Genomic DNA, 12,931 nt, shown 5'->3' with positions numbered 1-12,931 from the left:
AGAGATACTGCTGCCACTACTGACACATATATTAGACTACGCCTTTTGATTACAATACCACGGCTTTTGATATATCAATCATGTAGAACCATTTGAAATGGACGCCAACGGATCCACCGTGGAAACTCGATCTTACAACATATCGCAGCACAGATGACCTATGAAGCACTCTACTACTTGACTACATTCTGCTCCCGTGCCAAATGATAAATAAAATAAACAAATCCAAGACCAACCATTTCTTGTATCTAAAATATTTATTCATTATAATTTGTAAACATTGGTTTCAACTTCTTAGATTTTTAAAACTTTTATATACATGTAATGTATATTCAACATAGATTCGACTTCTTACATTTTATATTTTTTATGTATTATATGTCATATCATATACATACTCGCTGAACATAAATCCGCTCAACAGTATTAATTCTGATAATAACTTAATAATCAACAGTCTCCTATGTTTGGTTAAACCAGCTTTAGTATTCTTGGATCCTCCGACGTAGGCTTTTCGTGACACCTTTAACAAATCGTCGTAAAAATGCACCATCATCATGTTTCATCTTGCCAATGTCATCCTGCAGGACGACTGTGTCGATGAATTCCGTCTCATCGGATGATGCCAGCAGCGGATCTGCAGAATTGTCCGACCGGTTGCCCACCAAGACAGGTCCTTCGTGCTGTGGCAGAACATAAGGACTTTCCGGGGTTTTGTTAGCTTTGCATCCAATCCATCTGTGGACGGCTCCTTGGATGAAGATGTTCCTGACGTTGCTTTCTTTCAGCGGCGTGATGAGAGCGACTTCTTCTGGTTCTGTCGAGTCTTCTAGGATCTCCAGTTTTGTGGGAATTCTTACTTTGGTATATTTCCCGTGAAGCGTCAGTGGTACCCGGATATTCATCAAAGGATTGGTGAATCTTACCTGCTGGTTGAACAAATACACTTGTATTAAAGTCCGATTGTCGCATATTTCATACAAGTATAACTTCTTATTGTATGTCTCTGTATGTCTGTCTGTCTGTCTATCTATCTATCTGTCTCTGTCTGTCTGTCTGTCTGTCTCTCTCTCTCTCTCTCTCTCTCTCTCTCTCTGTCTCTCTCTCTCTCTCTCTCTCTCTCTCTCTCTCTCTCTCTCTCTCTCTCTCTCTCTCTCTCTCTCTCTCTCTCTCTCTCTCTCTCTCTCTCTCTCTCTCTCTGTTTTCTGCCTCTACAAATCTCGTCATTTTAATAGTGTTCAACAAAACGGTTAACTACATTATCATAATTTTATTTACATACCTCGCCGTTTAAGGGGAGCTATTATTCTCGCTCCCCGTCATTCCTGCTCCCATCATTCCCCTGAGACTAGATCAAGGAGAGTAACGATGGCTCCCCTCGGCATTTAGAATTTATATACATGTAGTATTAATATGGAAATATCGTAAATGGCTCCCTATAACCTATGCTAGGGTTGAAATTAATCACTACCCTCAATTTGGTTTCACGGCGCGGTTTATAACTATATACGAAAATATTAGAAACAACTTACTTGTAATTGATTGAATGAAGTACTTTCCAGAACAAATGATGTGCATTAAAATGTATTCATTTTATGCAATATTTTGCTGGGCCATATTAATAAGTAAACAGCCGTGCATGTTGCGTCAAACATATTACTGAAGATCAAGGATTTAAGAAGATAGTCTCACTAAATGGTTTATTTGTAAATGACAGTTGATAGTTCTTTTAATCAGATATAACGCAACACTGACCACGAGTGTGTAGTATTTCAGCTTTACGAACCAAGGTTATACCAAGGTTATGACAAGGTGAAACAAAATAAATGCCGTTATAAAACAAAACAAAAACAAAAACAAAAACAAAAACACCCCACCACACACACATAGCCACCACATCAACGTACAGAACCCAAAAAACAAAAACACCCCACCACACACACATAGCCACCACATCAACGTACAGAACCCAAAAAACAAAAACACCCCACCACACACACATAGCCACCACATCAACGTACAGAACCCAAAAAACAAAAACACCCCACCACACACACATAGCCACCACATCAACGTACAGAACCCAAAAAACAAAAACACCCCACCACACACACATAGCCACCACATCAACGTACAGAACCCAAAAAACAAAAACACCCCACCACACACACATAGCCACCACATCAACGTACAGAACCCAAAAAACAAAAAACAACCACACACAAGCCAACATCAACGTACAGAACCCACAAAAACACCCCACACACACACATAGCCACCACATCAACGTACAGAACCCAAAAAACAAAAACCCCACCACCACATAGCCACCACACACACAGAACCCAAAAAACAAAAACACCCCACCACACACACATAGCCACCACATCAACGTACAGAACCCAAAAAACAAAAACACCCCACCACACACACATAGCCACCACATCAACGTACAGAACCCAAAAAACAAAAACACCCCACCACACACACATAGCCACCACATCAACGTACAGAACCCAAAAAACAAAAACAAAGCATTCTGTTAAAAACATTCGCTTAGTATGTTGGATCTCTAGTACTTTTGTTACTGCATATGTTAAGCAGTCACCAAAAGGAATCTCAAAGGATGACCCTTTAAGACAGGTCAGTTTTTACTATATTTGATGATTTGAGACAATAATAGGATGGCCTCTTAAGACAGGTGGCGTCATTTTGACATGCTGAGCATCACCGAAGAGATACAATGTTGTGCCTATGCCTGTTCAAGGCTAAACATATAAGCTGCTATATTTACTTTTGATGGTGAACAGTACCGTCTTTGTGATATCACCCAAAGGCTGATATCCCCCCCCCCCCCCCCGATGTTTCTTCTGTAACGAGGGTGACGAGTCTGTACATCTACATACACACAGCCAGCCAGCCATCAACTGTGCATAGATAAGGGTATTCATGAGCTATTCATATCCGTTGGCTCTTGGGGAAAGCATACCAAGTGAGCCCATTGCCAGTCGGCAGTGTCTGAAGAGACTAACCGTAAAATATGTTGGCGTGGATTATTTTTATATGGTTCCATCAGACAACTGTTCAAACAGGGAGCGAGACGTAGCCCAGTGGTAAAGCGCTCGCTTGATGCGCGGTCGGGTTTCCGATTGATCCCCGTCGGTGGGCCCATTGGGCTATTTCTCGCTCCAGCCAGTGTACCACGACTGGTACACCAAAGGCCGTGATATGTGCTATCCTGTCTATGGGATGGTGCAAATAAAAGATCCCTTGCTGCTAATCGAAAAGAGTAGCCCATGAAGTGGCAACAGCGGGTTTCCTCCCTCAATATCTTAACCATATGCCCGACGCCATATAACCGTAAATAAAATGTGTTGAGTGCGTCGTTAAATAAAATATTTCCTTCCTTCCTTCATATTCAAACAACCTTGTCGTGGTCATAACCTCTATCTCCGCTAGCGGTCTCGTCAAGATGGCGAACCCCACAAATACTGGTCCAATCAAGCGTTGTTTAATAAAACTGTAATGACGATCTAATGCCTGACTTACACACACCGCACAGGTTCCAGCAGCAATAGCGGAGTTGCGAGTGAATGTAACGTAATCGTGTGGTGTACCTCGAAATAAGTAAATTAGGCATAAAAGGGTGTCTACACATGAACAGGCACGAAGAGCCTTTAGAACAATGCAATCTTTAGAATATTAGTATAGTACCCGATGTCAAGTTTACAGAAGAGTCGGCCATCTATCTAAATTTCCACCAAGTCAGATTTATTTGACATCCATTGTGAAATCCACGATGACGGCAAAAGTATAATATAATATTTCGGCCAATTTATACCAGAAATGACAATAAAAAAGTTTGTTTTGTTTAACGACACCACTAGAGCACATTGATTTATTAATCATCGGCTATTGAGCGTCAAAATAACAATGAAGACAACTAACATTATACAAATTGGATTGCCGGTTGTTCCAACAAAGCGCTTAATGAATTAATAATTGATATACAAAATGGCTGGTATTACGACACCCAAGATGACGATAGTATTTAAATAATATGTTGCAGCTACAGTAAAAATCCAAAAGACAGGCATTGGCCTTAAACATTAAAAAAAAAAAAAAAAAAACCATGTGAAAATGATATCCATTAAGATAATGGGTACAGTTAAGACTGGTTTTGCAATAACATAGGAGATATAAAATGACAGCCATTCTGAAATCCAAGATGGTGCCCGAAAATAATTTTTAATTTGATGTTCAAGAATGATTAGTAGGCCTACTCAAGATGACAATGAAAACTATTATTGGGCTTAGAACTTTGAATTTTTATTTTCTTTTTTAGGGGTGCAAAACATAAAATATATAAAAATAGCACATATTTTCATATTCTGTGTGGCGGTCATTACGCCACCTAAGGCTCGTAGACACCACCCAAAACAAAAACAACAAAAACAACAACAACAATAACAACAAGTAAAGAAATAAAGCAAAAAACCCCAAACAAACAAACAAACAAAACGCAAAAAAAAAACCCCAAAAACCCAAAACACACACACACAAAACCGAACCAACCCCCCCCCCCCAAAAAAAAAAAAAACCCCCAAAAACCCCCACCTCCAACCAAAAACTACATCACCTCCAAAAAACAACAACAAACATCGAAAGAAGAACAAAAAGCTACCGATCCCACTAAAATACCCCACCCCCAAACAATAAAAAACAGTATGATATGTTTTTGACATGAACATTATCTTTCGAACATACAGAAAAACTTTTTTTTTATTTGTTTTTTGTTTCATTAGCATAAAAGTTCAAAATATAATTTGAAAGATTTGCATAAATATTTTGCACCATTTAGAAAACGTATATTTAAGGATGGGGGTAGTTATTCCTATCGCACCCAAGGAAAATACCAACAAGTCCTCTTTTAGTTTAAAAGTGCTATATTGGTGTAGCTAGACAAGACTTTATATTACCATCATCTGATATTTTACTACCTCTTCTTCGTGTTATTTTCATCTAGATACAGCCATATTTACTTTTTATTTGGTATTAAAGGGATAAGCAGGTCAAATATGAACCTTGTGTGTTGGAAATATGCATACCCGGACTAATAACACATACTAACAGTTTAATAAATGAAAATAAAACAACCGTAATTTTAGAATTAATAAAAAAGCACCCCGCCAAAAAAAAAAAAATAATAATAATAATTTTGAAAAAAAAGAATTAAAAAAAATAAATTATTTTTGCTGTGTCTTTTTGGTCAACTACGGATATTCTAGCTTGAAAGGAAGTGACGTCACCTCCTGTAAATGCGCTATCTACTCCTCTATGTACAGAGCAATCAAAGGCAGTAATTTAAGGCAACGCGCTTTGCTTTGATCAGCTTGACTTTTAAATCAACATAAATGCACAGTTAATTTAATAAAGTATTTAACCAAACATTTTTCAATGTGTATTAACAGAACGAAATCTGATTACAAATAGTATTTTCTCCCCTGTAATTTCCAAAGAAAAAAAACCCCATACTAATACGCTAGAGCAAAAATTACCACCCTCGATCGCCAAGTTTGTCAAATAAGATCATGGCTAATGATAATTCCCTCTTCTTTAAAACTAGGTGATTGGCCAATTAACTGTTCTGTGATTTTAGATGGGACTATCTATTTAACCGATAGAATTACAAATTATTTACAGTAATAAACCCTGTCGATTCATATTATCCATTACCATTTTAGGGGTTACAGGTTATTTGATGAAGAACTTTAAAAATGTGTTTACGAATTTATGGTGACACAGGTCGTGATCCATCACATACTAATAACATCCATACCTATATTTTCTCCATACTATTAAGTAAAGACTAATATTAGGACATGCAATAACACATAAGATGGTAAAAAGAATTTCTTACACACCCGTTGATGAGAACACCATTCGTTATTTTTGATAACACATACGTGTGTGTGTGTGTGTGTGTGTGTGTGTGTGTGTGTGTGAACAATTTCAAGACATACGACTGCCTGCTCCTAGGTGATGACCAGGTCAGCAATGCCATACATCCAATGAAAAAAACCAGCACGATCGAAATAGAGTACACTGTGACATATAGTTAAACTGACAATCATTTGTCTGGCGCGTAAATGCTGTAAATAACTTTTAGTCAAAAACGATGTTAAAATTTGATTAAAACTTGTGTTTTGAAGATATGTAAGAAATAGAATAATACATTCGTGTCTGTTAGATTCCATTTATCTTACAACTCGTTGTTTGAAAACGTATTAGACTCGCTTTCGCTCGTTAGATACATTTTAAAACAAGTCGTGAGATAAATGGTATCTAACGGCAACTCATGTATTATTCTGTATATACATGTATATCTCAATACCCTGTGATGTTAATAATACGTATTATTTTTTTATACAGGGCAAAGTTATTGTGACATGGATTGTTTGGAGTAATAAATTTGTCAATGAAGAAATCCTGTCCAGTGTTCACCATAAAAGGCCAGACATTCAGTCGCAAATCATTGCCACTCTGTGCAGCCTTCAGAAGTCCAGAAAAACACCATTAGTTAACTGTTTGATGCAATTTCATCATGCCAGGCCTCAGTGAAAATGACAGATTACGAGTCATAGGGATGCTTGAATCTGGGACCTCGCAGCGTGACGTCACACATCAATTCAACGTCCACAGAAACACCATATGGCACTTATGGCAACGATATCAACGAAACAACCAGGTCAGAGTCCGTCCCGTAGCGGCCGACCCCTCACCAAGACACATGGATCCGAACCACGCTGATCCTTCCTCATATCTGGAATGGCATTTCCAGGGACTTTCTCTAGCGTTTAGTGGCCTCAATGAAACGACGGTGCCAGGCATCTATCAATGCTCAAGGTGGACACACTCGCTACTGACTGTGTGAACTTCGCTCTGGACCCCCCTCTAGTAATGTGGCTCATTTACATATGGCAGGTGCGCCCTTTACTTGGACTATTGCTCGTTTCCATGTTATAATGTTTCATACACAGCAGTAAAAACTTATCATCAATTATATTTGTCTTTTGTGTGTCACAATAACTTTTGCCCTTGAGTATATTTGTTGTTGTTTTTTGTAAATAATAGTCCGACGCACTTTATTTTGACAAATGTAAAAATTACTCAAATCACCTTAAACTTTTTCGGCCGACCACTCAAAGTTTATATTTTTAGTTCTTCATTTTGGCTTTAAGTCTTTGACCTAACTACTCAATTCTTATTCCAAATTCCTCCCACCTCAAACTCTCTCTCTCTCTATCACACACACACACACACACACACACACACACACCGTTCCGGACTTAGTCACTGGCGATGTCGTGGTATATGAGCACATAAATGCAGTTCAAGCTCAAGCAAGACCAAACAACGACCGGTAATCTGATCTACCAAATACACACCTGCAAAACACAAATCTCAGGTTAAGAGAATGCCTGAAACCATTGAGGTATATGGGCATGTTAAAGGTACTCTCTCTCTCTCTCTCTCTCTCTCTCTCTCTCTCTCTCTCTCTCTCTCTCTCTCTCTCTCTCTCTCTCTCTCTCTCTCTCTCTCTCTCTCTCTCTCTCTGGGGAAGAATATACCAATTAATTAAGTAAACAGTCACATTATCATTTCAGTAGGTAGCTTTATGAACTATGACAATGGTGGACAATAATGTATGCTTATTTTTGACTTACTGAAATAGATATTACAAAACACTGCGACACATATCAGATTCATCATTCCGCGAAAAGCAATAGACCGATACGCTCGTTAATTCAGTTCTAAAGACTTTTGGATTGACAAGCATATTCAACAATATTTAAGGCACATTATTGCTTAGCATCAACAAGTATATTGGTATATTTAATTAATAAAACGGTAAAACTGTGGCGGTTATTGTATATAACGTGTGCAACCACTGAATCCGCCATCTAGTGAACATTGATAGTTATGTAATAGTTAACATGTCACACCAATCTTAGAACTTCAGAAATGAGTCAGAGTGTACCGGTCATGATGTTTACAAAATGAGGAAACAGACAAGCGTCGCAGTGTTCTGTAGTAATACCCATCCCAGTAAGCCAGAACTAAGTATACATTATTTTCCTATCCAAAATAAACCAACATTGTCAGACTGACTGAACCCCCCCCCACCACCACCACCCCAAAAAAAAAAAAAAAAAAAAAAAAAAAACCTGAACAACGAATCCATATATCATGTTTTGTCCATGAAGCAGATACCTATATGAGTCATTGTTCAATGGTATGGAAAAAATGTAGGCACTTTTGTTATTAGCATAAGCAAGGGCAAGACGTAGCTCTGTGGTAAAGCGGTCGCCTGATACACGGTCGGTCTGGGATCGATCCCCGTCAGTTACTGAGTTAGCCCATTGGGCTTTTTCTCGTTCCAGCCTGCACCACGACTGATATATCAAAGGCCGTGGTATGTTTGTGTGATGGTGCATACAAAATACTAGTATACCTTGCTACTAATTGAAAAATGTAGATGGTTTCTTCTCTAAGACTACTAGTATATCACTCAAATTACCAAATGTTTGACATCCAATAGCCAATGATTAATAAATCAATTAGTTCGTTAAACAAATTTACTTATATTATTAACATGTAACGGATCATGACCCGTGTCACCATATGTATTGCTCAAGGAAATTAAAACGTTCTCCAACAAATAACGCTTAAACTGGTAATGTACATTATTAACCGACAGGGTTTATTAGACTGTTCCATCTAAAATCACAGAAATTACCAATCTCGTAGTTCCAGAAAAACAAATATTATTACTATGACAGACGGCGAACTTGAGGGGTAATTTTTGCTCGAACGTACTAGTGTGCATATTTTTTCTTTGCATTTTTTAAATATTAAATCTGTTTTTTGTTTTTTTTTTAACAAAAAATCCATTTCGTTCTGTTAATACACATTAGAATATGTTTGGTTATATACTTTATTAAAGAGACATTTATGTTGTTTTACAAATCAGGCTAATCAAAGCGAAGCGCCTTTCCTTAAATTACTTCGTTTGTTTACTAGATATATATGTCTACACCGACGGTGGCGTCACTTTCTTTAGGCGGAATAGACCAAAAAGACACAAGATGGCTGCCCCCATTTAGAAGGAATAATCATGGTATTCTTGTATTCATTCTAAAATGACTTCTTCTTCTTTTTTTTCAGTATGTGTTGGTGATCCGGGTATGGAGCTTTGCAACACATAAGGTTCATATTTGACCAGGTTATCATTTTAAGAATTATATAATTACCTACTCACCAGAGCGCGGATTCAATATGATGAAATCGACCTCGATGGTGTCGTGGTTAAGCTGTCGGACATAAGGCCTGTAGGTACTGGGTTCGCAGCCCGGTACAGGCTTTCACCCAGCGCAAGTTTTAACGACTCAGTGGGTAGGTGTAAGACCACTACACCCTCTTCTCTCTCACTAACCACTAACAACTAACCGACTGTCCTGGACAGAGAACCCAGATAGCTGATGTGTGTGACCAGGACAGCGTACTTGAACCTTAATTGGATATAAGCACGAAAATAATTAAGCTAAGTGTAGATACTGTATTATTAACTACATGTTGTGGTTTTAGTTAGAGATATCTTTTATATATTTTATTTCATGCTAAATGTTTTAAAATGTGTTTTAATATAATATTGTATATTTTATGTGTCGACTATTAATATTTTATAGTCTCTCGTAACTCCATAAGGAGTGGCTTAATGCTATTTTAGATTTTATTGTTTTAGTGATGCTTTATGTTTTAATTGAGGTAGACTTTAATAAACAATTTGTCTTGTCTCTCTTGTCTTGTCTCACGAAAATAAGTTGAAATGAAATGAAATGGGATGAAACAAAATAGCTGCACCAATTATGTATAATAGCAATCACATTTATACCTCTTTATTAATTAAATATACCAATATATGAACGCAGACCATTTTGATCTACAAACAAAGGTGTTGTTCTTTCTTAGACGAACAAGGCTATACACAGATTAACATGACTGTAACTGATATAATAATTTACCCGATCTAGTCGAGAGTCTGAACGTGTCTTAAAACCTGAAAATAAGAAAAAGAAGATTTGTTTTTCTTTTTAAAAGAATAAGTATATTTTCAAATAAGTGCTATTATAATGAAGAAAGATAACCGTACTGGATTTGGAAGTGGCTAAAAAGTATGGGGACTGTAATAGTTGTATTTTACTATGTGGATAGTTGACACATGAAAATTGTAGGCCACATGCGACGCCAAAAGTTAAGTGAAATTTTATCTACCTTAAAGTTTGTTTACGGCACAGCAGCATTCACGGAGAATGAACTAACGGACAAAATAAGAGACAGATGGGAAGAAATACCATGGAACAAATTTAAAAATCGATATCCTCATCGTAAAAAAACGTTTGAGGGCAGTCTATTAACAAGACGGTGTATACATTAACAATTTTTTTAAGAAAACAAATTAGATGAAATTTCACTTACTGTTTGGTTGGCATTACATTTTTAACAAACAATTTTAAATAGGTTGCTATTTAAAAAGAATAAAATTGACTTATGGGCCTACAATTTTCACTGAATATGGCAAATATCTGTATCCAATGGAAAAGCACACTTTCTTACTTAAAATACCAATGTCTGTATTTACCAGGTGTTTCTTGTTGTCCTAATGTTTGTAGTAGCCCAAACCGGATTTTACCTCCCAATAACTTCGAACAAATATATATCACGAATTAAAGTAAAAACTAAGTGCTACAAACATTAGTATACGACCGCAAACACATTCGATATACAGACACTGGTATTCTAAACAAGAAAATGTATTTAGTATGAAAGAGTAGTTGCCAATGAGGCTCTGTTATCGCAAACATCTTACAATGGCTGCAAACTCAGGACAGTCCCTTTAAGGACCTGTTATCGCAAACATCTTACAATGGCTGCAAACTCAGGACAGTCCCTTTAACCTGAAATTGACTTGTATGTGACGCACAAATTAACTATGCACGCCAAGGCCGTGCATAGTTTTTAGTTGGAAAAGGCGTTTAAAATTTCTTTTAAAACTATTTTCTGAAAATATGTAAGAAATAGAATATTACATCCATGTCCGTTAGATACCATTTATTTTACATCTCTTTGTTTAAAAACGTATCGAACTCGCTTTCGTCCGTTAGAAATGTTTTTAAGATAAACGGTTATCTAACGACCGCTCATGTAGTATTATTTATATACTGTAGGATTATTTTCTCTTTTTTTTTTCTTCTTTTTTTTTTGAGGGGAGGGGAGCACCCGATATAACGGCTTACAACGGGCAACGGGCAACTCTATTAACGTGCCCCTATCGACAAGGGTTCAGGCACGCCCGCCCCGGATCTAGCCTCTAATTTCGCCAGTGACCACTTCCGGGGCGGGAGGGGGGGGGGGGGGGGGGGGGGGGAGTGGGTTTGAATGTTGGGGGCAATTTAGAAATGTGGTATGACCACTTAAAAAAAAGAAAAGGAAAACACTTCGGGAGCTACCATTATCTTATATCTTATATTTTTAAATTTTTATAGTAGTCGCACCAATTAAACTATAACATTCTATTCTTTTAATATATAAATTAGTAGGTGCATAATAAAGTATTTTTTCAATCGGGCAGTTCAAAATAAATATTATACCAACAATTTAATAAATTATTTTAATTTACGTTAATTAGTCAATTTAGGCCCTAGAGGATCAAGGATTCGCAAAGGGGGGAGCCTCGCGCCCATTCGGTCCGGCGCTCCAACAGGCGGGTGGCCCATTCCGGTCAGTCCGGATTTCCACGGGGGGGGGGGGCGTTCCGGGGGGGGGGGGAGGCCTCCTACCAGGCATCCCTATCGGCCCAAACCGCCAACGCCCTAACGCACCCAAAAAACACCCTACCACAGCGTCCCCCTCCCCCCATCCCGCCCCCTTACACGTCCGTTCAAGAGAACACTGTGCTATTTATAGTATCACGGCGATATCCATCATAGCTGGGCAATCGATTTAAGGACAGTCTGATTTCTTACTCCATGTCAATGATCTAGATGCCAAATCCACACCGTCTAATAAAATAAATACTACTGAAACTGATTGCCATGACGTTTAACGATACAAATGCAGTAAATTCGTTTTATTTATAAGAAAATACTGTTATTTTTTCTTTTAACTTAGTTTTCATGACATGTAAGACTGAGCATGCTCCACTCGTGTCCGTTAGATTCCAATTATTAGGCACGGCGGAGCGGGGGGGGGGGGGGGGGGGGGGGAGCTGGGTGCTCTAGCAAAACACAAACAACAACAACAACAAAAACCCTATCCAATTCACTTTCGCTCGTTGGATACATTTTACAACGTTTTTAAAACTCAGTATTTATAGTATTTATAGTAATATTATTTATGAATACGGTACTAAATACCTCTTGAATTAAAGGAGTCCATTTGTAATCTTGATCAATTACTGTTATTGATTTCACCACACTGAAAAGTTAACAGTCGCCTGACGTCACGACTGGTTACGCTGTTCTGCCAATCAGGTAGTGCCCAGGAAATGTGCCATTTTATAGTTTAAGTATTTTTCCTGGAGATGATCCTCTACTATGCTATTACTATGCTCTGGGGCATTAAAAAAACCCTGCACCCTCGGCTATTTTAGGCTAACTAGGCCTACGGTCCTGTATGATTAGGCAAATAACCTAAGAAGACTAGATCGACATTTGGATCATTAGAGCCAATCGTAGTGAGCACTGAAGTGAATAAGCTAGTAAAATAGTTGTAATTTCTGTTTTCGTAATAATCCCTATGGTAACGACTCATGAAATTACGATTTTAAACGACATTACACGTTAATCCAGGCACGTTAAAAAGAAGAAGA

At 37.8% G+C, this 12,931-nt stretch overlaps 1 protein-coding gene across 3 annotated transcripts; it reads right to left on the bottom strand.

Moving 5' to 3' along the window:
• Positions 1-253: 253 nt before the first annotated feature.
• Positions 254-12,589, bottom strand: LOC121375915. Of its 3 annotated transcripts, none has more exons than XM_041503622.1 (3): positions 12,477-12,589; positions 10,086-10,120; positions 254-929 (listed from the first exon to the last, which is right to left on the bottom strand). In XM_041503622.1, the coding sequence occupies exons 1-3, from the start codon at positions 12,496-12,498 to the stop codon at positions 483-485; spliced, it is 504 nt and encodes a 167-aa protein (XP_041359556.1). In that variant the 5' UTR covers positions 12,499-12,589; the 3' UTR covers positions 254-482. The 3 variants fall into 3 exon arrangements, with proteins under 3 accessions (XP_041359556.1, XP_041359557.1, XP_041359558.1); XM_041503623.1 differs by having other exon boundaries at positions 254-926; positions 12,477-12,580; XM_041503624.1 differs by lacking the exons at positions 10,086-10,120; positions 12,477-12,589 and adding an exon at positions 9,323-9,340.
• Positions 12,590-12,931: the final 342 nt, after the last annotated feature.

The sequence above is a fragment of the Gigantopelta aegis genome, chromosome 6 (assembly GCF_016097555.1).
Source record: "Gigantopelta aegis isolate Gae_Host chromosome 6, Gae_host_genome, whole genome shotgun sequence".
NCBI lineage: Eukaryota > Metazoa > Mollusca > Gastropoda > Neomphalida > Peltospiridae > Gigantopelta > Gigantopelta aegis.
This window is presented reverse-complemented; position numbering and strand designations above follow the sequence as displayed.

Coding starts and splice junctions, on each gene's coding strand:
- LOC121375915 (XM_041503622.1), bottom strand. CDS start 12,498: ATGGACTCCTTTAATTCAAGAG. Junction 10,121..12,476: donor GGACTCCTTTAATTCAAGAG/GTATTTAGTACC, acceptor TCTTATTTTCAG/GTTTTAAGACACGTTCAGAC. Junction 930..10,085: donor CAGACTCTCGACTAGATCGG/GTAAATTATTAT, acceptor TTGTTCAACCAG/CAGGTAAGATTCACCAATCC.